The sequence below is a fragment of the Thunnus albacares genome, chromosome 10 (genome assembly GCF_914725855.1).
Source record: "Thunnus albacares chromosome 10, fThuAlb1.1, whole genome shotgun sequence".
In the NCBI taxonomy this organism is placed as follows: Eukaryota; Metazoa; Chordata; class Actinopteri; order Scombriformes; family Scombridae; genus Thunnus; species Thunnus albacares.
Genome location: NC_058115.1, coordinates 473,293 through 500,964, shown reverse-complemented (window position 1 = coordinate 500,964; position 27,672 = coordinate 473,293). Strand labels below are relative to the sequence as shown.

The window sequence follows — 27,672 nt, the reverse complement described above, 5'->3', positions numbered from 1 at the left end:
AGATTTATATATTTGAAGGCTTTATCATTTACATTTTGTCATTTTGCAGACACTTTTATCAAAAGCAACTTGCAAGCAAGGTGCCAAAAGAAGCCAAAGCACTGCACAGTTGTTTGCGATACAGACAGGATTTTACAGCTCTGGAAAGTTATCATGGCAGCAACTGTTTTATCTTTTGTCATGATGATTGCAAAGTAAACAGCAGAAACCCAGCATTAACATTACAAAGTAATCCACCAGAAATGTGCACTTGCATGTATGTGATTGGCCAACGCAGCGCCTTGCCAGATGACGTCACATTGCACTGCAGCATAAGCTCAACTTTTTTGCCAGAAGATCCTCTGGTGTGTTGCCAAAGCTCTCTATGTTGGCACCCCCACTGTGTCAATGCACTGCTTCCATTGATATGAAAGAGAGGGGTGCATTTTTTTCCACACAGGGCAGTAGTGTTTCTATTGGCCCAACAAGCACATCCACTCTGTAAAAGTTGAACAAAGGTTAACTCTGACCAGAGAATCCGCCAAAACCACCTGGACATTCCACTGAAACAGGAAATGAATGTTTGCGTTTGATTGCTGTGCTTGTTTCAATAGAAGTGAATGGGAAAACAGAGAATATTTGTTGAATGAAAACATAACGTTACCTTAAGGCAGCAGTCAGACTGACTGGAGCAACGTGAAAAAATGCTCCCCTTTTTTTTCTGAATGGGCCCTATGTCAGTGTGAGCACCACCTTAAGAGTAAAGAAATATGATAAACGGCTTTAAATTTTAGGATACCTCTTGAGGTCTTCAGGCTTCCCCCATCCCCCGATAAAGAGTTTGGTGAGGAGCAGTCTTCGGTAAAATACATCCAGTCGGCTCACACCCATGGACCAGCACCTGGCATCTAGACAGAGCAACACGCACTTCATTCAGAGTGTGCAATAAAAAGTGCATTTAATTAATAATATTTCATTTCTATTTTTCTTCAATTTATATACGTTTGACCATAGAGGTACTGTACATGCAATAAAAGATTTGCAAATAAAAAATCAGTGAGAGTAAACTTTTAAAAAGATAAGCGGCTTCACACACAAGCAAATGAAGCAAGTCTGTTGCATCAGCTCTGCTGATTTGAATGCACAGTGGGAAAGTCACCACCGACACTCGGTTTGTAATAATCATACTCTTTGGTAATACTGCACATGCAAGGGCTTTCATCAGTGGGCCATCGGCTCAATCACCCTTGCATTACCTCATTCGGCAATTGATAGTGACTTAACAGACATTTATTTAAATGAAAATCTTCAGAGAGCTTCAAGATTCCCACTTAAAGCACTGCACAAATCTGTTTACAAGTATTATGCAGGATCTTATTGTCAGTTAAAAGATTTTTGGAGATGCATATCTATTTTGCCCGTTTAATGCCAGGAAATGTTAAAATCATTAGAGTTTTTGTATTGAATTTTAAAGCTATTGTACTCTTACACTCTTATCGTACAACATACCAAAGTTACTACAAATATACTGCAAAAAAAGCTGAGATAGTGTAATGAATGTTACCAGAAACATTCTGACCATGCTGAAGCCCCATTTGCAGGGATTTATTTCTCTAGTCTGGAGCACATGTGAAGTCCCATAATTGAAGTCCCAAAATAAAAATAAAATGAATTTCTGACTTTTAGTGCCTGCAGAGAGCCGGTGCAGACAGCTGCATAGATTACAATGACAGCGGATCTGTTGCATGTGACGTGCGCATGAAAAACTGACACATCTGACACGCTTGCTGTCTAGACACAGGGTCAAGTGTATTTTCCTCCATTTTACACACATCACTACAGTCATGTGTATTGGGCTCTGAGCACTTCCAACACACAGATGACCTACACTCAACACTGCACCTGAATGCCTCCTGTGTAGACATACAAGGCGTTCCTCAATCTGTGTCCTTGTCTGTACTTGTGTTCTTGTGGACTTGTGAAAAGTCATCAGTCACAGCCCAAATACTGTTCAAATTCAAAGTCCACATCTAGCCAAGTACAGTCCAGATGTCTTCTTGCTCTCTGTTTTATTGGAGATGCATCAGGGGCTGACTTGTGTGGACTTGGGACCGCCAAGTATCCCAGAATGCGTTTTGCACCAACCAGCACTGAGATTTTGAGCCACGCTAAAAGTTGTTGTCATTTTCACTGTGGGACTGTTAATGTGACTTTATTAAGTTTTAATATTTTTTCAGGAAAGAAATTAACAGTGTAGATTCCCAATATGTGGTCAATTTATCCAAATAACGCCTGTTTGGAAATTTGCTCTGATGTTTTCGGAGGTGTTTCAGAGCTGCTGACTAGGTGAGACCAGCTGGTCATCTCAGCTGCCAGCAGCCCAACTCCTAAGATGATTGGCAGGTCAACATGTCATCATCCCAGAGAGAACATGATCTGATGAATTGATCTGTGCAGCTCTTTGGTGATTTGCAGCTGGCTCTAATGTCCCGCCAGAATTTTGATATATGATATAATTCCTTTGGAAGATAAATGTTGGTCTCTCAGATAAAAAGTCACTGCAGTAGCTGCCACATCGGTTTGTCTGAATGTTTTTACTGGACAGAACAACAGCGTTGCCTCTGGGGCTCTATATGTACAGATTTCACCACATTTACATTGATATGAATGTATTTAAATGGACAGATCAGTTTAATTTCGTTTAATTTTATTAAGCTAGATACATTTGGATTTTTATCATAGCTACATAACAGACTGAAAACATAATTTACTTCATCCCTCTGTCAAGACGGTTATTTTTTGTGAGAAGAAAAAGTATTAGTGGAGTAATGTGGTTAAGTGTGTTGAAGCTGAACTGCTGCTATCAGCAAGTATGCTGCTGCTCCAATTGCAGAATGATCGTAAAGCGTCCTCCCGTTCTCGGAAGTTTATACTCCCGAGTCGAACTTCCAAAGTCCGAACTGACAAGTATGCAAGTCCGAACTTCGCATAGTTAGTTCTGAGAAACGCCTACAGACGGAGCACTGCTGCTGCTCACGCTATGTTTGCTGTCTAGACACAGGGTAATGATAACATAAAAGCACAATCTAAACGTTGGCTTATTTGATCGTGTTTTGGCTCACATGCCAGCGCCGGAGCGATAAGCAGAAGGAATAGCGCAAATATAATACCATCCACCTTTTCCTGGAATATAGCCCGGTCACAATGGGGCCTACAGTTTCGTGGTAGCGTTAAAATGCGATAAAGATAGTATTATGACTTATGCACAGAGCTATGTGTGGTTACTGAAGAACTGCACTTTGACAGTTAACGCTAACGTTACATGGCTTAGCTGAAATCAATGTCTATGATTTTGATTATTCAAAATGACAAAGCGTACTTGTTGTAACAATAACGATATGTTATGTCACCACTTTTATGGTGGTGTGTAGGAATATAAAGAACAATGACACTGTGGCTCACATCGGCTCCGAGCGAGGCTGTAAAACAATTGTTCGCCTGTTGTCCGAAGTTCAGCTTTTAGCTAGCAGTAAGTTAACTGGTTAACTTGGCCTTGTTCATTCATTCCGGTTGGTTTCAGACGTCGTACAGATTGACAGTCAGGCGGGAAGTGAGATAGACAGAAAGACAGTTGAGAGAAACAGTGACTAACCTTACACTACCTCAGACTGAATAGGGACGTGTGTTGTCCTTGTGGATTGTTCACACGGCTAGCCAACAGCTAACGTTACCGTCCTCAGAATGACATACTCGCGTTGGACCATTTGTCAAGCTACCTCTGTTAATCCCATCCCATCTCTTATTATACATCCGTGGTTCATCCTTTCGAACAATAAAAGCACTTCCGGTCACAACATTCAAAATAAAGCCTGTGTCAAACACAGGCCTACCAATGGCATTATAAACATTCTATCAGGGCTCACGGATCATGTCAACATTTACGATGTAATTATCTACAAATGAGGAAAAGGAGTATTTATGAGCAGTTGTTCCTTTTATAACAATAAGTGGTTAAACTAATGTCCTTATAATATGCCTAACCTCTACAATACAGTCTATTAGCCTACAGGAATTCGCTGTGAGAAATCTCAGGTTTGACTTTGCTGTGGATGACGTGGACAGCCATCTCCATATACTTTAGTGTACACTTGGGCTAAGGTCTGTTTTTGCTAGTTTGTGCCTCCTAGTTCCCGTGAAGAGAGATGTTGATGCAACACCATATAATGATATTGTAGATAAAAGTGTGCTTCCAATTTTGTGTCAACAGTTTGTGTTTGTTCCTTTTACTGTTTCAACATGACAATGCCCATGTGCAAAAAGCCAGCTGCATTAAGAAATGCTTCTCCCAGTTTGCTGTAGTTGCGCTTGACTGGCTGACAGAGCCCTGATCTCAACCCCATTTAACACCTTTAGGATAATCTGGCACACAGCATTGAACCTCATGGTCTTGTGGCTGAATGGGAACAAATTCCTGCAGCCAGGTTCCAACATCTGCCAGAAAGTCTGAAAACAGACAAGAGAAGGCTGTTATAGCAGCAAATGAATGCCCATTATGTTTCTATCACAGGTTCAACTACCACATGTGGCTGGAATATTTGAATGTCCAGAAACATTTGAAAAAATAGGACCAAAAACAAAATATCAGTGAGTCCTTTTAACGAACGACCTGGTGTTTTATATACTTAAGCCCATACTACAAATCACATGTATTGTACTTTATATCACTGCAAGCCATTTTTCACAACATATTATAACTACATTATATCCAGGGTTGGCACCCTAAATGAGCAATTTGATTTAAAATAAAGCTGCAATAGTTAATTAGTTTCAAAATATACCATTGCATTCACATGTTCTATCATTCCCCTCCTCACCCCACCCTCTGATCCTCTGACAAGCACAGAATTACAGAAGTAGTGAAAATGTAGGATAGCTAGCTAGCTAGCTAGCTATCATTTTTGCTTCATTTCATATAAGAAGAACTGACAATGGCAGAAGCTAAAAAAGTAGGTTGTCTAATAGTCACCTCTTTCAGCCATCTTGGACAAACAAATTCAGATTTATTTCACAAAAGTTCCAAGCTGTGTGCACTCTCTTCTGTGAAAATGTGTGTTGATCTTCAAGTGTAAAATGTCATTTTGAAACAAGGCACAAGAAAAACTTCAAAGATAAGGCTGATGAAGCTGAATCAACCATGAAAGCAGTGGCTCGGTACGGGAAGCAAAGCAAGTGTGTTTACAATCCTATGTGCCACCAAAAACCAAGCTACAGAGGGCAGCTATGAAGTTGGCCAGTGCATTGCTAACCATGGGAAGCCATTTTCCAATGGAGAATATACAGTATAAAGGAGGTTTGCTCTGCAGTTCGGATTCATATGTGATAGGTTACCAGACATGATCATAAACAGGATCAAAGAAATGCCTGTTTCTGCGAAAACAGTGGAGAGACGCATTATCAACATGGCTGAAAACATAAGGCACCAGCAAACTTGCATTGAAAGATGCATCGGTATTCAGCAAAGCTCTTGACAAAAGTGTTGATGTAAATGTTGTTCCATGTCTAGCAGATGTTACAGATATTGTGACAAAGCAGAGATATACAAGGAACTTTGTTGTTTAAAGCTTATGCATGGTACCACTAAAGGGGAGGGTGTGGCAAAAGCATTTACTGATAATTTTGAGGACAGAGGGCTTGATATCAAGCAAATATTTGCTGTTACCACCGACTGAACTCCTGCTATGGCAGGGAAGCAGAGGGAAGTCGTTACTCTGATTAAAAATCAAATCAGTCATCCTGTGATGATGTTCCATTGCATTATTCACCAGGAAAATTTGTGCTCAAAAATTTCAAAGTCTGATCTTACTAGCATGATGGCTAAAGCGGTGAAAATGGTTAGCTATATTGAAAGATGGTGTTGTCTTGAAAGAGTTCAATCTCAGAAGTACAGGGAAAAGTACAGGGAAAGTTAATTGAAGATCATCTTACTGTTACTTCTGGCTTTAATATTTTTTTTCTTGAGTCTGCATATGGGTTAGGAAAAAAAATTATGAAAAGGAAACTGGATATAGTTCATATAGATGCTACATGACAGGTTTTGGAGCTGGTAGAGACTAATGAGTTACAAGTAAACAAAATTATCAGCTCCTTAAAAAGCTCCAAAAGTAAAGATGCTTTCCAATTTGACACCATGTTTGTTAAATCACACAAAGATATTTTAACTCCCCCCATTGCTCATTTAATTAACCTATCTTTTAAACACAGCTCCTTTCCTGATGACTGGAAATGTGCCACTGTGACACCTATTTTTAAATCTGGAGACTGCCTTGAAGCCAGTAACTATGGCCAATAAGTATACTTCCATGTTGGTTTTCCTCCTGTCCTCTCCAATTTTTTGGGTCACCAGCCGCCAATGGTAACTACAGTCCAATAAGTATACTGCCAGTACTCTCAAAGGTTGCTGAGAAAGTTGTCAATAAAACAACTGTCAGCATTTATTAGTACAAGCTATTTTGGTCTACATTGTATACAGTTTGGCTTTCTAAGGTGCTTGGCCCTAAACACCTTAGAAACACATTATCTAATGATAAAGCTGCTCTGGATGGCATTACCCTGGCCTCCAGCACCACCGTAAGGAATCTGGGAGTTATCTTTGATCAGGATATGTCCTTTAACTCCCACATAAATCAAATTTCAAGGACTGCCTTTTTTCACTTACGTAATATCTCAAAAATCAGGCACATCCTGTCCCTAAAAGATGCAGAAAAACTAGTTCACGCATTTGTTACTTCTAGGCTGGATTATTGCAATTCCTTATTATCAGGCTGCCCTAACAAGTCTCTAAAGACTCTCCAGCTGGTCCAGAACGCAGCTGCACGTGTATTGACTAAAACTAGAAAAAGAGATCACATTTCTCCCATTTTAGCTTCACTACATTGGCTTCCTGTAAAATCTAGAATAGAATTTAAAATCCTTCTCCTAACTTACAAAGCCCTTAATGGTCAGGCACCATCATATCTTGAAGAGCTCATAATACCGTATTATCCCACTAGAACACTGCGCTCCCAGTATGCAGGCTTAATGGTGGTCCCTACAGTCTTTAAAAGTAGAATGGGAGGCAGAGCCTTCAGCTATCAGGCTCCTCTTCTATGGAACCATCTACCGGATTCAGTCCGGGGTGCAGACACCCTCTCTATGTTTAAGAGTAGGCTTAAAACTTTCCTTTTTGATAAAGCTTATAGTTAGGGCCGACCAGGCTCGCCTTGGATCAGCCCTTAGTTATGCTGCTATAGGCCTAGACTACTGGGGGACTTCCCATGATGCACTGAGCTCCTCTCTCCTCCTCCTCCTCTCCATCTGTATGCATTCATGTAACATCAATGCATGTCACTAACTTTGCTTCTTCCCCGGAGTTTTTTGTGCTTTCTCATCTCACAGAAAAACCTGACTCCCGGGCCGAACCTTCGCGGTCCTTCACAGTCCTGATGGCATCCTTCCCTGTCTATTGATGCTTGTGCTTGTTGTTGTTTGTTGTTGTCATTGTTTTTCTTCTGTCCCCCCTCCCCCTTTCCCTCTCTCTTTCTCTCTCTCAACCCAACCGGTCAAAGCAGATGACCACCCACCAAGAGCCGGGGTCTGCTTGAGGTTTCTACCCGTTAAAGGGGAGTTTTTCCTTACCGCTGTCGCCAAGTGCTTGCTCATGGGGGAACTGTTGGGTCTCTGTAAATTAAAGAGTACGGTCTTGACCTGCTCTATGTGAAAAGTGCCTTGAGATGACTTCTGTTGTGATATGGCGCTATATAAATAAAGATTGATTGATTGATTGATTGATAGAGCAAATCATTCCACCGAAACTGCTACCTTGCACTTAATAGAGCAATTTAAGTAGTTGGTGCTGTATTTTTAGATCTGCGTCAAGCATTCGACACAGTCAATCATGATGTTTTAATATTGAAACTCTCTAAATTTTACTTCTCATGTAGAGCACTGGCTCTGGATGTTGTCATATTTATCTAATAGGATACAATGTGTTAAAGTTTGTGATGCACTGTCCAGTAACATGAAGTGCACAATGGGTGTTCCACAAGTGTTAGGTCCCCTATTACTTAGCCTATATATTAATGATCTCCCTCAACAGTGTCATGATGTAGGACTGCAAATGTATGCAGATGACACGTTGTGTACACACATACAAAAACAGCAGAGTTAGCTGCTGCTAAGCTAACAATTGCATCGGAAAGGATCACACATTGGCTTGATCAATCATGTCTGAGTCTAAATGTAAACAAGATTAAGGGTATGTTTTTCTCTAAAACCATGGTACAACCTCCTAACACTGATAATCTCATCAAAGTTGAAAGAATTGACATAGTCACTGATTTTAAATATCTTGGTGTGACACTGGATCCAAATTTGAACTTTAAGAAACATGTTTAAAAAACGGTTAAAACCATAAAGAACAACTTAGCAAATTTTAGACATATTAGAAACTGTCTCTCTTTGAATGCAGCCAAGATATTTATGCATACTATGATTCTTTCCCATATGTTTTATTGCGTCACATGTTGGGGACAGGCTGGAGAAACAGCCATAAAACCTCTTGAGGCCTTATAAAAACAAACTCTATATACTCTTGACAAAAAGCCAATGCATTTCCATCACTGTAGGGTACTGGAGAAATACAATTTACTGAACTTTGAGAATTTTAGATTATTCTCAAATTTGTGCCTAATTTATAAAAATTTTAAATGGTTTGGCCCCTCCTCCACTATGCAACTTTGTGTACACTTGCTCAATAAATTTTATTACATCCTCCAGAATATCCTCTATACAAGATTGTACCATACCATTTGGTCGCACTGCATTTGGGCAGTCAGTTTTCTCTGTGAAAGCCAGAACTCAGTGGAATGTCCTACTGGATGATATGAAGAGCTGCAGTTCAATCAGTATGTTCAAAACCAAATTAAAAAATCTGCTCAAAAAAAACACTCAGCTCTGTAACCACTGAATCTAAATTTAATCTCATGGTCTTCTCATGAATGCAAATAATCTTGCTTTTAATTTGACAAGTTTACATTATTAATTTCTGGTTGACCTTGTGAGTGTATGTGATGTGCTATTGTGTATAGTTTTGTATTTTGTATTATGTGTCATGTTATATGATTTAATTGTAAGGGACTGCAGATGAAAATTAGCTTCAAGCTAACTGGTGCAGTGCATCAAATTTTAACATTTATGTTTAAAACTGTACATTGTCCCAATAAATACAATACAACAACATTGTTGCTCACTCCTCTTTGACACACTGGCAGTTCAAATCTCTGCTGGAAGAGATGGACGGTATTCACAAGGATTTGCCACTCCACTGCAGTGTTAGGTGGCTGAGTGGCGGTAAGGCTTTGGAATGGTTTGTAGAGTGCTTTGATGTGATCAAGACCTTTCTGATCAAGAAAGGGCAAGAGTACCCTTAGCTGGAAGATGAGAAATGGCTTGCGAAACTCATGTTCTCCATAGATATCACAGGCCACCTTATCAAAGCCAGACAGTGTTAGCTGGACAACATTTGAAGATTGGAGTCTATTCACAGGATATTCAAAGTGGAACCTTTTGCTACTTCAAGCACCTGAAGGAGCTGTCAGGGCATCAAACCGTCAACCGCAATTACTTCAGCATGTGCATGCAAGAGCTGGAGTTGGAGTTCTTTGCCAGATTTCAGGACTTCCAGCAACACAGCTCATAGTTTTATTTTTTGATAAGCCCAGAACAGCATGTCCCTGTTTCAGTGTATAGCAACTGAGGAGTTCAAAATACAGCAGACAGAACTCAACGCATTCTCACTGTAAGCATCTAAATTCATAGAGCGCAGTAAAACACTGGAAAAAGCTGACATTGATCAAGGGACCTCTATTCTGGCCTGTTTGAGAAAGCTTGCCAGAGAAGTTTGACTGTCTGAAGAAGGTGGCCTTGATTTCAGCATTTGGATCCACATCTATGTGCGAACAGATATTCTCACAGATTAAGTCAATTCCCACATGCAGCCAAATGACAACAAACCATTTAGAGGCATGTGTCCAACTGAAAGTCTCAGAATACGGACCAGAGATCACACAGCTCAGCAAAGAAAAGTAGGGACAGGGGTCGTAAGATTGAATAAATTTTTTTTGTGCCCTAGTCATTTTCATACATGTTTACACAAATAATAAAGTGTGTGTGTGTGTGGAGCGCAGAAGATATTTTGCCATATTTAATGTAGATGGGAAGATGAGTAGCAATAAATAGTATTTTAAATAAATTAAGTCAACATATCAGGTTATGATGACTTATTTTTTTACATTAATTTATTTAAAATTTTATTTATCTATTTCTTTTCCTTACTTATATCTTCATTCATATACTTTGGTGTTATCTAATTCTTTCACCTATGTTTTTCTAAAACAACCATGTAAGAGAGAAGAATGTTAAACAATGTGTGGGACTGTGGGATCTGTTTCTCTTAAAAGTTCCAAAAAACAAAAGAAAACAAAGACCTGCACTAGGGTTTACTCATCGAAGTTCTCCAGACAACTCAGTCAAGCTGCTTTAAAGACTGTCAGTGGATTGAAGTTGATTCTGTGTCACTGTAAGAAGTGATTAAAGTACTGCAGTGATGTGTTTTGAAGGTGCTCAAGCTCTTCTCGTTGTAATCAGCAAAAAGATAATTAACCTAATCTGGTTGAGATGAATACATTGACCAGTTTCTTAGAATTAGATCGGGATATACAGTAGATCCTCTAACTTTTCATGTTTTTCAAGTGATTAAAGCAGCTCTAATTATGTTACTGACTTGACTTTCAAAGATCAGAGCTGGATCAGCTCCTTTTGATTGACTTCGTGTCTGCACATACTGTATGTGCACTGTCTGAACAGACTACTAATAAAGGCAGTCATACAGTCATCACTGCCAGGGCAGCAGTGTTTCCTCTGTGTGTGTGACAAACACTTGCACATGAATAAAAGTCTGTATTCTGTATTCATACTGTGTACAGATCAGTCCTGCTCTAACACACATGACCCACTTCTACTGATAAAATGCCTTTATTTTATTTAGATCTATTAATTATTTGTGACTGCATTAGGATGTTTTATAAATACTGGAGAAATGTTTCAGGGAAAATGGAAACCATGTAACTCTAATTGCACTATAGGCTGGTCTATAACTGATGCACAGGGATTTTTAGCCTTACATGTGACTGAATGGAAATGATGATAAATGATTAAAATGCATTCCTCTCCTCCACTGTCTGACTATAATATCATCCATGATAAAGGTTAATGGGAAAAAAAAAACAGATCATCAAGAGAAAAATCTTTAGTCCTTAACTAGATGGTGAATCAGAAAAGACATAAAATATAAAACTTGGGAGAGATACACATTGTTCAAATCTGTTATCTGTCTGTCCACTCAGGTATAAGTATCAGAGCAGTCTGATCAGCTGCAGTATCCAATCAATAACTGATTTTGTCAGCTGGAAAAAGAGTTCTGCTTGCACTGTATGGGGAGCGGATAGATTTACTTTAAAGTTTATATTGCTTTAATCAGCTCAGTTCTAGATTACGATTGTATTGCAGATTGCAAACTATTTTAATTCAGCTGTTCCACCATGGTGGTTACTACCTTAACCAATAATAGATTCCATATTGGATCAGGTTAATTCAAACATAAACACAATCAGTTTGCAGGCTTACGTGAACACTATTCTTTATGAGAGGTATGGACATTATATGCATATATTTACTGACATGTCCAAAAGCCCAGATAATAGTAAAACAAGTATGCATTTTATGTTCCAGAGTTGAAAGTTAAAGTTACAAAGAGAATAACTGACCACACTGCAGTATACACAGCAGAAATGATGGATCTTCCATCAACTTTACAGTGGGTAGAGGAAATCAAACACATGCTCAGACTCTAGTGCAGTCATGGCTAGTCTCAAACATACCTTTTCAAAATGGGCAGGATATTCTTCTCTCTTTTTTTTATTATGTCAGGTATATATTTTATGTGTGCCAGCTATGCAGGATTCAAGGAAATGAAACAGTGGATTAAATGGCCAAATATGGATTAAAAACAAATAAAGTAGAGGTGTCAGTGCCAATGAGTAAAACAGAGACAAAATCTTTCATTTGGCATAAAATTAAGGTGCATGGGATGGAGATTTTAAAGGAAGGCATCTGTGTCACATCCAGCAAAAAGTGGGAGTGGGAAGGTCACTGGAGAAAAGCGGGAGAGAAGAGACTGATTGGTGGGATCAGTTTGGGACACACCAAAATTAATTCATCTTTAAACATCATTGGAAAGCATCCAGACGGAAACTGTAATGCTTGCAATCAGACACTGTGGAACATTTTTATTTGGCCACAATTTGCAAATGACAGTTATTAAGGAACAAGCTGGGAATTAAAGACATGGACATGGAATTCTGTTTTTAAACATACAGTATCTTCACCTATCTATCTAAGACACAGTTATCTAAGACTGATAACAAGAACATAAGGACTCTAACAAACAGTAGGTGGCAATAATGCTCTGCCTGGTTGCCCATGGTTGTATAGGAACCATAATATGAACTGGATACAAGACTCAAAGGTAGCACCTATTCAGTTGAATGAAAAATGCAAACCTGATGCATAAGCCTAAAAAGTTTTCTTGTTTTAAAAAAATGCTTAACAAATACCTAAAGCTCTAGAGGCTATGTGGTTTTTTTTCAGTAGCTTCAGGATTATTGCCAAAAAATGTGAGATTTTGACTATACATAATCAGCCACAAGGTTTAATAGATAATATTCTTGTTAAAAACAAATATCTGGGACAAAAATGGAAGAGCTTTCAAAATGAATTTATCCAGCATATTTTCTGTCTGGGCCTGATTGTTTAGTTAAAACAATGAATAAACTCCATTATAATTTTATGTGGAATGGGTTTATAAAACTGAGATGATTTAAGACTTTTATAAAAAGTGAACAGTCTATATGGTTTACTTTTCCTTTTTATATATTCAAACTTGTTGGTGCGATTGATTTTCTTTAAATTTGTGATTTTGATCCTTTAAAACTTACTTACCTACGAAGTTATCTGCCTTTCTGTTATTGATTGGATACGTCTGTACAAGCATAATTTCACTCCACACAACACTTCTGTGTGGAATAATGGGTATATTTTATATAAAGACAAAATCTACACTTTGAATTGGATGGAGGAAGGAATTTGGGGCATAATACATTTAATGGACAGTGATGGTAATATTTTGAGTCACTATGATTTCTTACAATATAATATTGATAATACTATATATTAAAATACATTGCCTTAGGCAATCACGAAGGAATGTTTCCCTCTTCCAGTTAAAAGTAATGTGTCATTAAAAGATTTTTACAAGAAGCAATGTTGTCAAAATAAGAAAAAAGTACTCTCATTTCCTTTACCTCCAAGAATGAAATAAGTTAATTTTGAAATGTTAATTATATATACTCTTGTAGTAAATTCTGGGGAATTAGGTTTAATTTGGAGTGTAATTAATGTACATTTTGTGACAAAGACATTGAATCTCAAGAACACCTATTTTTCACCTGTGATGTCATCAATATTTTCTGGGAGAGATTATACAGATGGTTGATCACCAAAAATGTTATTCCTTATTTTCAATATGTTGACATCACTTTTGTTTTTGTTTTTTCCTTTGAAAATGATACAAGACATTATTTTGAATCTCTAAGATAACTTTTTAATTTTTTTCTTGTTTTTCATTGTTATATGTGTGTCAGGTTACTGCTGCTTGGATTATTTCTTGTATGTTCTTATAATGCCTGTATGTTTGTGCTGAAACGTTGGAAAATAAAAGGTTTCTTGCTTCTGTGTTGTGCAGCCCACTGATATACACAGTAGTGTTTCTTTCGCTTGTCCCATAGACTTTACAAAGGGATGATGTCACAAACTTTTCTAGGTTTTAGGAAAGTTTTACACATTTAAAACCTTCATGGATTAAAATTTCATAATACAAAGAGTAATAATTGACCTTATTTGCAGGTTGAGGTTTTATAGATGTCTCTTTTATAACAGTGGTCTATGGGGAAAATATATTTTGGGATCTCTTAGAAATATATGGCACAGGAAAAGTGCTAAAATTCAGACTACTGAGAGGTTGGAGCAGCCTGTGTCTACAGTATATGACAAAACTGAGTAAGATCAAACAAATAAGATTAAATACCCTACACTTCACCCTAAAAATACTACAATTATTTTAAGATGATACAATTTTGAATCATTCAACATTTTAGTGATATTGCACAGGGATGTGCTCAGTTTTGTTATATACTGTATGTAGTAGCCAGCAACTAATTTAGTCAATGGTAAGACGGCGGTGGTAAACGAGAGACCAGCAGGATTTCCTCCTTATCACTCTCTGAGCTGGACTATTAGTTTACCAATCCAAGTAGTCTACCTGCCTACCTCGGCAACCCGCTGAATCAGTTACTGACTAGTGACTATTGACTACTGGCATTCCTTGGCAGGTAACTCACATTCCTATGGTGGCAACTGGCAAACACTGGATATGTAGCTTACTTCCCTCCTCACCAGCATTCCTTGTTGTACCCACTGCACAGACTTTGTACATACTGATTTTTTTGCCATGTAGCTTGATCAGTCTCTTTATTTGACCATGACAATGTTAGGGAGATACACAAAACACAATTCAGCCAACAAGTAGATTTTTATTAAGACTCATTCAAAAACTTGACAACACAGAGTACTGTTGTATCCAACCTTGTAAATGATGTATGATCTAACATGTGTACCTGCAGATAAACCCCATCAATGAACTGAACATCAGGTTTGTTTGGTGAAATTATGGTGTGTTTCTTGGTTTGGTAACCCTCTCATACCAACAGTTTTCAAGATCAAAATTGTGAAGAGTGTCCACCTCCCGGACTGATTAGGATAGACATGACAACAGAGCCAGGTCTGTCTGAGCACACGCTGCATTGGGATCAGTTAGCCCATGTTGTGGCGGTTTCCATAACCTCTGCGATGAGTGTCTTTCCAGTCGTCCCAGTTCCTGGCTTTCAACAGAGACTCCTCATCGTCATTTTCAGCCTTTTTCTCCTTTTCTTCTTCTTCCCTCTCTTTTGCATCAGAGTCCTCCTCCATAGCGACCCTCCTGGGTATCCCCTGGTCAGGCAGGGCACCATGTTTCCTGTGCTGTTCATACCAGTCATCTACTGTCATGGTGGGAAGGCTGGGGTAACCAGCTCCGAACACACGAGCCTGTGGATGAAACAAACATTCTATAACACACTGTTGCATGTTTGCATGTTGAGGAAATACTACTGATCTATTGGTTGCCATCAATACCTGCCAACTTTGATTAGTGTTGTTTCATGACCAATCCCTTAAATTGACTGTTGACTAAATTCATCTACAATTATAGAATTAGACAAGAGGTGGAAACAAAACAGCGGGACAAACATGCAGGTAGAACGCCCACATTTCTAAAAAGGAAAGCTAATATAACATTATCAAGTGCTGTGGATGTAATGTGACCGTTACTTTCAGTTGGATATCTTTCCTGTAGCCATCGGAAGGAATAAAGTTCCAGGATTAATGTCGGTATTCAAGCATCTGACAAAAACTCTACATGTTTTTCACATACAACAGAAATAATGTAACCTACATTTTGATTATTCTCCTTCTGAAAAGGTGCTAAAACCGAACGTTAATCAAAGATAACAGTGAAGGACAGCACTCTATGTAGTAAATATGCAAATAACATCATTAGTATCAGGTCTCTATCAAGGAAACTGAGATTTAATAAGGTTACAGCATAGCATTCATTTTTATATTTATATTTATTATAAATGTCTTTTTATCAGTTGGGTTTTTTGGACAGTGAAGTTGAACCCCTGACCCCCCGCTTATAATGCTTGCACTGGATATTTGTTAATAATATAATCCAGTGTCCCATCATTTCCATAGGATGTTAAAATCAAATAACACAAGTCCTTGTTCAGATAACACAACCTCTATATGTTATATCTGCAACCACCACCAGCTTTTCTTGCTACTTTTGTTTATGAATGACTTCATGTGGCTGCCTCAGTAACATGCGCCTCTACATTTGACTCCAACACAGTCTCACCTGCATAGAGTCCTTGGTGAGGATGAAGGGCTTCATGGGAGGCCTGGGAGGCTGAGCCGGCTGCTCGACAGCACCCTGCTTCAGAACATCCATCTTCTTCAGTATCTCCAGCTCTTGGTCGATGCTCTCCACTTCCTCCAGACACACAGTGACCCATCTCCGGACATTCAGCAGGTAAAAATCTCTGCTGACTTCATCGTCAGCTTGTCCGCTGTCCACAGCTCTCTGTACATCTGACAGTCTGGCTTCCAGCTCCTTCTTCAGACGGTATCGCTCGATCTTAGCTTGTCTCTGTGCTGCCATGGCAACCAGGTCTGACGGGCCGTGGACAGGCTGGAACAAGAAGCAAACATCACAGGTCTATGGTTTGAAACTATGATAGACTCATTTATAAGTCACTCTGCTCCTTCTTTCTGTGTTTCCTCTTCATGCACCCATCATCTATTCCACCCTTTTTCATGCAAGGACATAACAGATTTAATACATCTCAGATGAAGCACAGTAAGGGAGAGTGGAAATCATAGGTGCGTCCCTTGTGCACTCAGTTTGTTTCAGAAAACAACCTCCCAGTATATCTGCTTTCCATTATTCCTAGTAAATATATATATTCAACACTCATTCCAACAGTCTATGTTGTGTACTAGCCTTGTCTATGTTTGCTTGCCTGCTCTTGTTTTGATGACCCTCGATTCGTTTAATGACCTTGTCTGCCTGCCTATGTTTCTATTTGTTGCATGTAACTGCCCTCTCATTACTATTATTAGAACAAGTGAATGTGTTTTTAGTCATACTAGTGGCTCTAGCGATGGCAGTGTTGGTCAGTCTGACACTTCGCCACTTTGATTCGGACTGAATTATCTTAACAACTATTTGATTGCCATGAAAATTGGTTCAAACATTCGATTCTGAGTAGGAACGCCCCCTAAAAGTTGCTGAGTCGATAAACCTCGAGTCCACTTGCATATTGTCAGTTGAATCGCTGCCTTTTTTCTAGGCACGAGTAAGGCCATACTCAGACCAAATCAGGTGTTGCAGTGAAAACTCCAGTGCTCCTTTTGGCTTGGCTGCAGTAATACTGTAGCGGCCTGCGGCGAGAAAAGTTGATTCAGAATCAACTTTTGGACAACCGTAAGCCGATGTGACACTGCAATGGCCAATCATAGCCTGCCATAAGGGAGTACCAAGACGGTTCTAGGAGGAATGGAGGACATGTCTCTTTGTTTGGTAATGTTAAAAGTAAAGTTAGGTTTTGCTGTCAGCTTCCCGACTCATTTTAAAAAAGATGAGGGAAAGAGAGAGAGAGAGCACTGAGAGCACCAGTGAACAAGAGAGAGAGAGAGAGCAGTTGTGGTTGAGCAAGAAGGTGAGAAAGTGAATGAAGAGAGGGAGCAGTGGTAGTGAGAAAGCCAGTGAATCAGATCAATAAAACGTTATTTTATGATTGTTTCTCATGTTCTAGAGCACAAATAACATTTATTTAGAGACATAACTCTGTAAAAGATTACAGCCAGTTGCGTCCCACCACCGTAGGGTTGAGCAGAGGTGTGTGGGCATGTTTATTTGAAACTGCTGCAGGCCAAAACGCCTATAGCCAAAACGCACAACCCCCATACAGATGAATGGGATGACTGCCGTTTCAACTGGCTGTAAACTTTTACAGATTCTTGTCTCTAAATAACCTAAGTACAGAACTGTGATGGAAAGAGCAAGGGATATGGAAACGCAGTGCATAGGTAAATTCAGCGAAGTCAGCTAAACTCCTGTGTACCAGAATCTCTACCATCCAGTGTAATTGACTCTTTGGCTGACGGCACCGTCGGCAGTCGACAGGAGAGATGCTCTGTGCTGTACTTGCATTGTATAACCGAACTAATACCAAGTACAATTTTAATTTCTCTGACTGTCGAAATCATATGTTTTCACATCAGAAATGATGAACAACATTAAAACACCAATCTTACAGATAAAACGTGATTGTAGTGTAACCACAGTAACTGGGTGGAGACATGAATAATATTTCTCATAGGAGGCAGTGTTTCCCCTTGGATTTTTTTCAGCAGCGGTGCTGTTGTGCGCACGCAGAGCCCATGTTGCCAGGACCCATATTTGCGCACACCAACAGTGAAATAACTTAAAAGTACTTAAGAATTGTTTGAGATAGGTTTATTCAAGTTCAATGAGCCATATGTGTAATAATTTACAGGAGCTTTTGACACCAGGGGCCGGTTGCACCAACATGGCTTACGCCTGGTCTTAAGCTAAGTCGGTTGTAACTTGGCATTCTAAGTCCGACCTCATAGTTGTGCCGGTTGCACCATCCAGGCTTAAGCCTTCTTCTTGCTAAGACTGGGCGTAAATCTTACAGCTAGTCAGTGGCAGGCATAAAGTCAAAAGCTAGGCCATTTCTATAGCAACGAACACAACTTGTAACACTGATAACATTCTAATGATAGTGGCATGTCTCGTATATTGTCTTTATAATGAGCAGGCTTTTAGATGGGAGAGAGTTATTAGGGACAAAAGCAATCCATTGGACATATACAACAATGAGGAGCTGATTGAAAGGTTTCGATTTTGTAGGAGGGATCTGTTTGAACTTACTGAAGAGCTGTCACACGACTTGTAGTTTGTGTCGGACCACAACGCAGCGATGTCACCCATGTCTGCTACTAATAGCATTGCATTTTTACGTAAACAGTGCCTTTCAAAAATAAAAAATACAGTTGGAGGCATGATCAGCGTCTACAAGTCCACCGCCTGTTGGGCCATCCGTAGGGTGTCCCTGGCACTGAGCCACCACCTTGTATGGTATGTTCACCTTCCCACTGAAGCAGAGTTGGCGTTGATAAAACAACAATTCTGCCGGGCCTCTGGCATTCCTGGCATTGTGGGCTGCATCGATTGGACTCAGATCCAGATCCAGGCGCCATCTGAACATGAGTATCTTTGAATAAACTTTGTTCCAAAATGGCCCTGCGTTTGGGGGCGCTATAGAGCCTGCTGGCCATGCTGAGCCAAGGCAGTACAGAACCAGTTTTGCCAGTTTTGAGTTTTCGAGCATCACAAGCCCCTCAAAAATGCAATGCATGGGGGAACAATAATAATTAAAACTGAAAGCAGCGATGATCAGGTCCTCACTTCTTCGCACACACTGAGGTGAGCTGCAGTCGAACAAGGCCGCAGTCGAACTGATGTTATTGCAGAGCAACACAATAGAGCGAAATATTTACCAGCGGACACCTGACATGGATATACATTTTCATGTATATTGGACATTGCTTGTAGGAGACAACTATCGCACCATTCGGTTCGCACCATTCGGTGCTTCGGCCCTAATAATAATAATCATCTTTACAAAAACAATAGGTTCCTTGCACTTTCAGGTCCAGGGATCGTTGGGCCCTGGCACTTTAGTGCTTGAGCCCTAATAATCCCTTCAAAAATAATAGATTCCTTGCACTTTCAATTCCAGGGACCACTGGACCTCTGGTATTTTCGTGCTTAGTCCCTAATCATCTTAACAAAAACAATAGGTTCCTTGCACTTTCAATGCCAGGGTCTGTTGGGCCCCTTGCACTGACACTGACAATAGGGCCTTTGTACCATTAAGTGCTCGGGCCATAATAATCATTCCTTCAGATACAATAGGGCCTTCGCACCCTTTGCTGATCAGGCCCTAATAGTAGGTATTGGACTAAACAAATTTTTGATAGTTACAGCCTGTCACCAATGACTTTTGTTTTCATGTACTCCTTTATTCAGTTTATCCATTTACCAGCACTCTTTAGTTTCTATCTATACAGAAAAGCATTTTCCAACCACTGTTCATGTCAATAGATTGAAAACACTGGTTAAAAACATGCCATCTTTAATGAAGCAGTAAAGTGATAGTGACAGAGTAAATGCCACTGTAGATGGAAGAAGAAACAACGAGAGAGGGGGGCATGGGGATTATCTTAGTCAGCTTTCACTGTCATTGACTTTTCTCAATGTGCACCTTATATTTCTTGTGTTTTCCCGCCTAATAAGCCTTCTATTATTATCAGTTCTAGCCAGTTGTTTTGCAATCTGATCAGACATTAAATGGATTAGTAACTCTGTAAATTTAACATTATACTGATTAAAAATGACAAACTAGAAATCAATTCATGAGCAGTAGAGCTGTTAATTCTGTGTGTGTGTACTGTACAATTATTTACTGATTAAAGTTGGCAAAAACTATATTGTGTGTGTGTGTGTAAGCTTATGCGTGTTTTTATGCAGACAGACAGCATTTATGACAGAGAAACTCAGTGTCTGGCACTTCCTCCACCTCTGAGCACTCCACATGAAACCAAAGAACGCAGAGGTCACACTGGACCCATTCATCAATGGCGTCATCTCCTGAGCCACATGGGACCACCCTGCTGCAGATGGTACAGTGTTCCCCATCCTCCTCACCCGGAAGAGGTGGCTGTTTTGTCTTTGTTGTCTTTTGCCTTTTGGCCTCCTGCACTTTTCTTTTTTCCTCCTTTTTCTTTGCCATCTCCTCCTTGTGCTTCCTCTTCTTTTCTTCCTTTGCTCTCTCCTCAGCTTCATTCTCCACTAGCAGGTTGAAGTAATTCAGATTCTCTAGAATTACACCTGCTGCCACTGGGTAGTTGTTTGGACTCACCCTCTGGGGCAAGGTGTTGGAGTGGTGGAGGGAGTGGCTGATGTGTTTGTGTCCGTAGGTGGAGTGCTATATGTGTGAGTGAGAGTGGCAGGAGCACTGGATGGTTTGGCTGAGGGAGTGGTGCGAATGATGGATGGAGTGACATCACTTCCATCTGCAGATGGGAACACTCTCACTACCTAGTAAATAAAGCATAGTTAAAACTCATTAGCACACATTTAAAAGAAATGCAAGTAAAGACAAAATGGATGAATCTGAATGAATGGATGAACAGAGGACGAATTATCATTGTATTAATGTTAACATTACCTGGGTTGTGTCCACAGCCTCACTGGACAGAGGAAATCTGCCTGCCTTCCAGAACTCAGCCTTAATATTTTGAGCAGTGACAGCAGTGGGGTAGACATGCTTCAGGAGGGGTGAAAACTGCTTCTTTCCCACCACAAGATATCCTCACACCAGACCCATCCTGGAAACCATCGTGGAGAGGGCAGTTTTCAGCTGTCCAGGGGCTGAAGGATGTGGTATGTGTAGGTAAGCATAGTATTTCAATTTGGTTTTCCCTGCAGTACATGATTACATCTTCTGACAAGTCTTGTGTTGATCCATGATTAAAATAAGTGGTCTCTGCTCAGGGCTGTGCTTTACAAAGTGCTGGAGCCATTTGAGGAAGAGCGCCATGTCCATGTGCCCCTTCTCCTGGATGCCATAGAGGGTGTTGGGCCCATCCAGCCTATGCGCATTGCTTGGGAGGCAGCTGGGCTAAATGATGAAAGGTGGAATACTTTCCCTGGCTGCATTCACAAAGCAGTGCACTGTGATGTGCTCTCTGGTTGTCCGCTGCTGCTGGTATACATGTTTCCTCCCAGTCTGGCAAAGGACTTTCTCCCTGGACCGATGCTGGTCCCCAAAGCCAGTTTCATCACAGTTGGGCGGCTGTGGCTCAGGAGGTAGAGCAGGTTGTCCACTAATTGGAAGATCGGTGGTTTGATTCCTGGCTCCTCCAGTCCGCATGTCGAAGTGTCCTTGGGCAAGACACTGAACCCCAAATTGCTCCTGATGGCTGTGCCATCAGTGTATAAATGTGTATGAATGGTTAGTTCCCTCTGATGGGCAGGTTGGGACCTTGCATGGTAGCCCCTGTACCCATTCAGCATATGCATGTGTGTGTGAATGGGTAAATGTGGCTCGTAGTGTAAAAGTACTTTGAGTCGGAAGACTAGAAAGGTGCTATGCAACTACAGTCCATTTACCATTTGCCATTTAAAGAGGAGATGTGGCTTGTCCTCCAAACGGTGCTTCATATAGAGGACCTTATATATCTTAAAGAAGCATTGAATGGCCTCTGGCATGGCAATGTGGACTCTGGCCCGAATGGGCTACATATTTCAGCCCTAGTGGTTGCCACTTGTTGTTGACCGACTTGCTGCCTTACTGCTCACTCTCAGTCTGAGAGTGAGATAGGCAGTGCACATGCAGTGGGGTGTGTGTGTGTGTGTGTGTGTGTGTGTGTGTGTGTGGTGGTGGGGGGGGGGGGGGGGGGGGGCGTGGCGTAGATAGGGGATGACAAAGGGAGAAATGAAGATGAACAGATACATATTTTATTCATGACCCGGAAGTATTTATTGAGCGGTCGGCGGTAAAAGGTCATCTGTACGGAAGATCATCAAATGTGTGTGCGGAACATGGTTAGTATACGTTAATGTAAGTATTACTTTTACAATGAGTAACTTAATATGTAATCAGTAATTAGGACTGCTATTTTAACCAGTAAACGTGAAATACGTTTGCCAATGGTCTACACACCACTGAGCTGTTGAGTCTGTAAGAGGAGGTGACTGACCCCAGCTTATTGTAGCAAAACCACACTAACACGAGTGCTGTTGGGCTTATTTAGCTTGTACAGTAAGTTGAAATAAGGGGGTGTTGTTTATTATCATTCAACTTATGTATTTCACTCAAATGAGCATCTTACCACGAAAACACATTACAGACGCACAAACATTAAATCTGTTCACCAAATGATGAGAAACTGATTACTCGTTAATGAAAATAGTCATTAGTAGCAGCCCTAACTTAGTTCACTGCGGAGCTGGGGAGCAGCGAGGCACATCAATAGTCTTAAGGGTTATTTAGCTAAATCACGTACCTTGACAGCAGAGAGTCTGTTTTCTGATGCTTCATCAGGACTTGTGTTTCCATTTGCTGATTTAGGCAGTTCAAACTGTGATATGTTATAATCTTTACATCTCCTCAGGAAATCCATGAAGTAAGCCCGGGCTGTTTGTACTATCTCTAGTCGTTTCTCACGGCTGGTCTGCTTCATGGTCAGGGCTCCTAAGAGCGCAGGCAGCAGCAGGTACTTCAGCTCCGCCGTGGCCGTCTCCTGCAGCTCTTCATTGCGGCTGAACAGGTCGAGCTGAGCCGCCATCCTGGACGCTTCTTCCAACATACTGATGCCGCGTTTAACTCGGACCTGGATATTATTAGAGCCAAGAGGTTCATTTGTTCGGTCAACCTCTTCAAATATCTTCCATCCATGATCTAGCAATTCGGGTAATTTCGGAAGTTCTGCGTTTGAATTTATTTGTCGAACATCGCTGATGTTATCACATTCCGCCATCTTGTCATATTTCCGGGTTCCGTCTTCTTCGTCTGTTTTTAACCAGTGCAGTGCTTCAAGAAATATTACTGCCCTCAACAGGCCAAACGTTAAAACACGTAAATGTCCAACATATAACATGTTCAATATACAACATGATTGTTATAATTTAGCATACTTTAATATATGTTCTTACAACAAAACACTTATACATAACTGGATTCTCTATATAGATGAAGACATTTGCTAACGAGCTGACTGTCACAGGTGGTGAAGCACTGATCCACTTGCATGACGTCAGTAGAATATTCATAACATCCACAGGAATGTGCAACCTTTAGGGAACGTTCCCTGAAAGTTACCCATTTGCTAGAAAGCCATCAAATTTCCAATGGTAGAACCTGTGAACATCAGCTTATTCAACCGTCATGTTGTAATCTTTGTCAATTTCACACAATAGATATTTTATACCATATATGATAAATGACATTTTATGTTGTCTCCACACAAGCCTTGTGTATACTAAGCTTTCTCAGACAAAAAAGAAGGAAGACACAAACACTGAGAGGCAGTTAAGGCACTTTAATATCAGAAATAATCACCTCAGATCAAATATTCTCTCATGGTACAACCTGATAAGACCACGGATATTTAAAGCACTTAATTTTACATGACAGAAAAAAAACAATGTTAAAGAAGACCTGAGCCACTGATTTCAAAGTTAGCTTAATCTCAATTCTGCAACTCATATTCAAGTGATGGAGCCCATGTTAGCTTTTCTTGACACACTTCTGATGAGGTATACAAACTCCAAAATCTCATCTTGTTCTGAGTTCTTGAGGCCATTCTTACTTTTCAATAAGGGACAAAAATCATTCTTTAAGTACAGGAAGTGTCAACAGTTTACAGCTCCTATTCCATCAGACATCCCAGTGGCTCAGCAGTGTGAAGCACACTGCACATAGAGTAGCAGAGTGGGTGGAGCTGCAGTTCTGCAAGGATTTTACCCAGTGCAAATCTGCATTTGAAAGATTTTATTTAAATTATAACCTCAGTGTTAACATTGAACAACATTTATAGGGTTTTTTATGACCATTAGTCAGTCTAGTTAGTATTTCTATTTTGTTTCTATGAAATCTCTTTCTCCATACCTTTGGTATGACAAATTGCTCTGAATACTCCAGTTCCCATGAGCCTTAGTGGCCTATCCAACTTGGAAGACAAGGGGCACACATCACAACTGTAGAAACCTGAATACTTTGTTGCTGCAATCAGGAACAAATGACCACTAATGCACAATATCAATAGACATAAGGCCCTCATGGTGTGGTAGAACGGGTCTTCCACTAATCACTGGGTTGGCACTTCAGACCCCAGTTCCTCCTGTCCACATGTTGAAGTGTCCTTTAGCAAGACACTGAACCCCAAATTGCTCCTGATAGTCAGGCACCCACCTTACATGGTAGCCCGCTGTGATGTATGAATGAGATAAAAATGAGTGATCAGACTTTTCTGCTGTTTGTGCTAAAACTGATTATTAAACTGGATGCCTATGTGCTGCTTAGGCGAAACATTTGGTACTGACAGTAAATAGCTGTGTGGGATAGCCTGTATCTTATGTATAATGATGACAGCCTTGCAGGTGGTGCAGGTCTTTGATTATTCTTGCTCAACTGTCTTTAAAAAATTCCAATCCTGCATTTTGCAGACAAACAAAAATCAATTAAAATTGTGAATCGATCTGAAGCTTGAAAAAAAAAGAAAAAAAGAAGGATTTTATCTATATAAATGCAGCCATTTCAAGTGGGTCCTGCTTAATTACCAGATCTTGAGGCCTGTGTTGTGGAGGGGACTAAAATCTAGCTTTAAAGTCCAACTAATAATACATGTAGTATCCCTTCTTGCAGTAAAAAATAATGTCAAGGTGATTTTTGAGTTTATTTACAGTAGTTTTCTATTATTTAAAGGAAGAACAAAAGGCATTTGAGGAAATATCAGAAATGCTTTTTTTCTCAGGAGCTGGAGAGCGTGTGTTGTTAGCAGTGGTACTGAAGAGTAAGAACAACACCAGCATCTCAATGGACTGAAGTGATATTTGCAGGTACAGTGCTCAGCATGAATGGGACTCTATACTCTGGAGTGATGAGATCACTGTTTTTGGAACTAATGGCTTTAAAACTGTATGGCTTCGCAAAGGTGAGGATTTCAAAGAAAAATGCATGGTGCCTACAGTGAAATATGGTGGTGGCAGTGTCCTTATGTGGGGCTGCATGCTGCTGGTGTTGGGGAGCTGCATTTCATTGATTGTATCATGAACTCACAGATGTACTGCTCTATACTGAAAGAGAAGATGCTACCATCATTCCATGCCATTGGTTGTCATGCACTTTTCCAACATGACAATGATCCAAAACACACATCTAAAGCTACTGCTGCATTTTTGAAGATGAACAGGGTGAAGGTGATTGAATGGCCAAGTATGTCTCCTGATCTGAACCCAATTGAACACCTATGGGGAATTCTGAAGAAACAAGTTGAGCATCACTCTCCATCCAGCATCCAGGCTCTAAAAGAGGTTGTTCTTGAAGAATGGAAAAAGACAGATGTTGCAATATGTCGCCAACTTGTTCATTCCATGCCTAGAAGACTTGGTGCTCTCCTTAAAAATCACAGCGGTCATACAAAATACTAGATGTAGTTTTTGTTGCTGGGTGTATTCATTTTTGCTTTGACTAATTTGAGTAAAACTGAAGATTTTGTGATCTAAGTTATATTATTAATCTTAATTTCATGTTACGGAGTTAAACAAGTGTTCAATAAAACTCAGCCATGTGAAAATTTTGGAAATTGTTCTTGTGTTCATTGAGATATTGATAAAAATCTTACTTTTGAAAGGGGGTGTAGTCATCTATACTGAGCACTGTATGTTTATATGCTTTTTAATGTGCTGCAGCTACTTAGCTATCTAGCCTGCAAACTGATTGCAAACTGTTAGCAGTGCACTTTTCCCAGGCAAATATTTATTTGGTCACTTGTTCAACAAGCTATGGTGCAGGACAAGACATGTGTGTTAAGTTACATCTTTGTAAATTAGAGAGAAAGAGACTAACAGAAAAGCTAATGTGGGTTGTTCAGGGTCTGTCGCTCTTGTGTATCAGGCTGCTGTCTGGCTGTTAGTTAGTGTGACCATCTGCCTATGATGACTGTACTGCTTTATGCAAATAAGGCTTAAAATTAGGCCATTTGATTAGCTGTATGCCATCCACATAGACTGAGAACTAACAGGATTCCTACATTTTAATGCAAATACAAACTAATGCAAAACTGTGGGGGGGGGGGGGGGGGGGGGGGGGGGGGGGGGGGGTCATCATGAGACCAAAAAAATAAAATAAAATATGAATTTCTCCCTTTTGGTGTCTGATTTTTTTTCTCAAAGGAACGCAAGACAAGTGATTAACAGCAGAACAACATGAAACTGAATTTCAGTTGGAGCTGAAAACCTTCACTGATATAATACATTTCATATTCTTGAATTCATGTGTTTCATCATATTACCGCACAGCAAATTTTGGTACACATTGCATAGACTATCAGGTGAAATAGGAGTAAAGCTTGATTTACGGTCACTCAGAATTTGTTCTTATGACGTGTTGTCCGATTGGATCGGAAATCAAATGTGTTTATAGTTGTTTCAATCAGCTTCACTCCAAGACGGAGTGAAAAGTGTATGAATGTTCTCATTGACTCCAAGCTGCTTTGACTTGCGCTACTGCTTGGAAATGCAAAATACAACCATGCCCTAATTTTTCACTCCTGTATTGCGTTGCACAGATGTGACTAGCCAATCATGGCCTGACTGAAAAAAACCTGTGTATTTTATTTTGCAAGTTCCACCTGTTAATATTTTTTAAGAAACAAACTGATATATAAGTGTAAATACTAATGAGGGGTGCTTAACAGAAAAATGGCATTTGGTACTAATTAATGGGTTGATTGGCACATTTGACCATTAATTTCTAGCATAACCTAGAGTTATATAGTCAGAGCACAGTAGGTCGCCTGAAAATGCAAAAATCTGAAAATTGTCTTTCCATGTGGTGATCAAATTACAAGCAAGCATAAAATTCAACATATGGAGGATAAAGTTTCCAATAATATATAAACATTTAATTGTGTTTAAATGGATCTCTGTGGACAATTGCTTGTGGACAACTCCACCCAACTCTATCGCTCTAATTTTCTAAAGTATGTAGGTGGAATTTGGTTCTT

At 40.0% G+C, this 27,672-nt stretch overlaps 2 protein-coding genes across 3 annotated transcripts in view; both read right to left on the bottom strand.

Annotated features, from left to right (window-relative positions):
• The window catches only part of abhd18 (abhydrolase domain containing 18), a 28,277-nt gene extending 24,508 nt beyond the window's left edge, over positions 1 to 3,769 (bottom strand). Inside the window, exons 1-2 of one of the 2 annotated variants that reach the window (XM_044363487.1) lie at positions 3,642 to 3,769; positions 779 to 887 (exon numbers count right to left, since the gene is read on the bottom strand). In XM_044363487.1, coding sequence (XP_044219422.1) covers positions 779 to 870 — 92 coding nt within the window. In that variant the 5' untranslated portion in view covers positions 871 to 887; positions 3,642 to 3,769. Of the gene's footprint in view, positions 1 to 778; positions 888 to 3,631 lie in introns of both variants that reach the window. The other variant, XM_044363486.1, reaches the window with a different exon arrangement.
• Positions 3,770 to 14,703: 10,934 nt separating this feature from the next.
• On the bottom strand, positions 14,704 to 23,463 carry igbp1 (immunoglobulin (CD79A) binding protein 1). The gene is made up of 3 exons (XM_044362988.1): positions 22,951 to 23,463; positions 16,148 to 16,480; positions 14,704 to 15,276 (listed from the first exon to the last, which is right to left on the bottom strand). The coding sequence occupies exons 1-3, from the start codon at positions 23,422 to 23,424 to the stop codon at positions 15,004 to 15,006; spliced, it is 1,080 nt and encodes a 359-aa protein (XP_044218923.1). The 5' UTR covers positions 23,425 to 23,463; the 3' UTR covers positions 14,704 to 15,003.
• Positions 23,464 to 27,672: the final 4,209 nt, after the last annotated feature.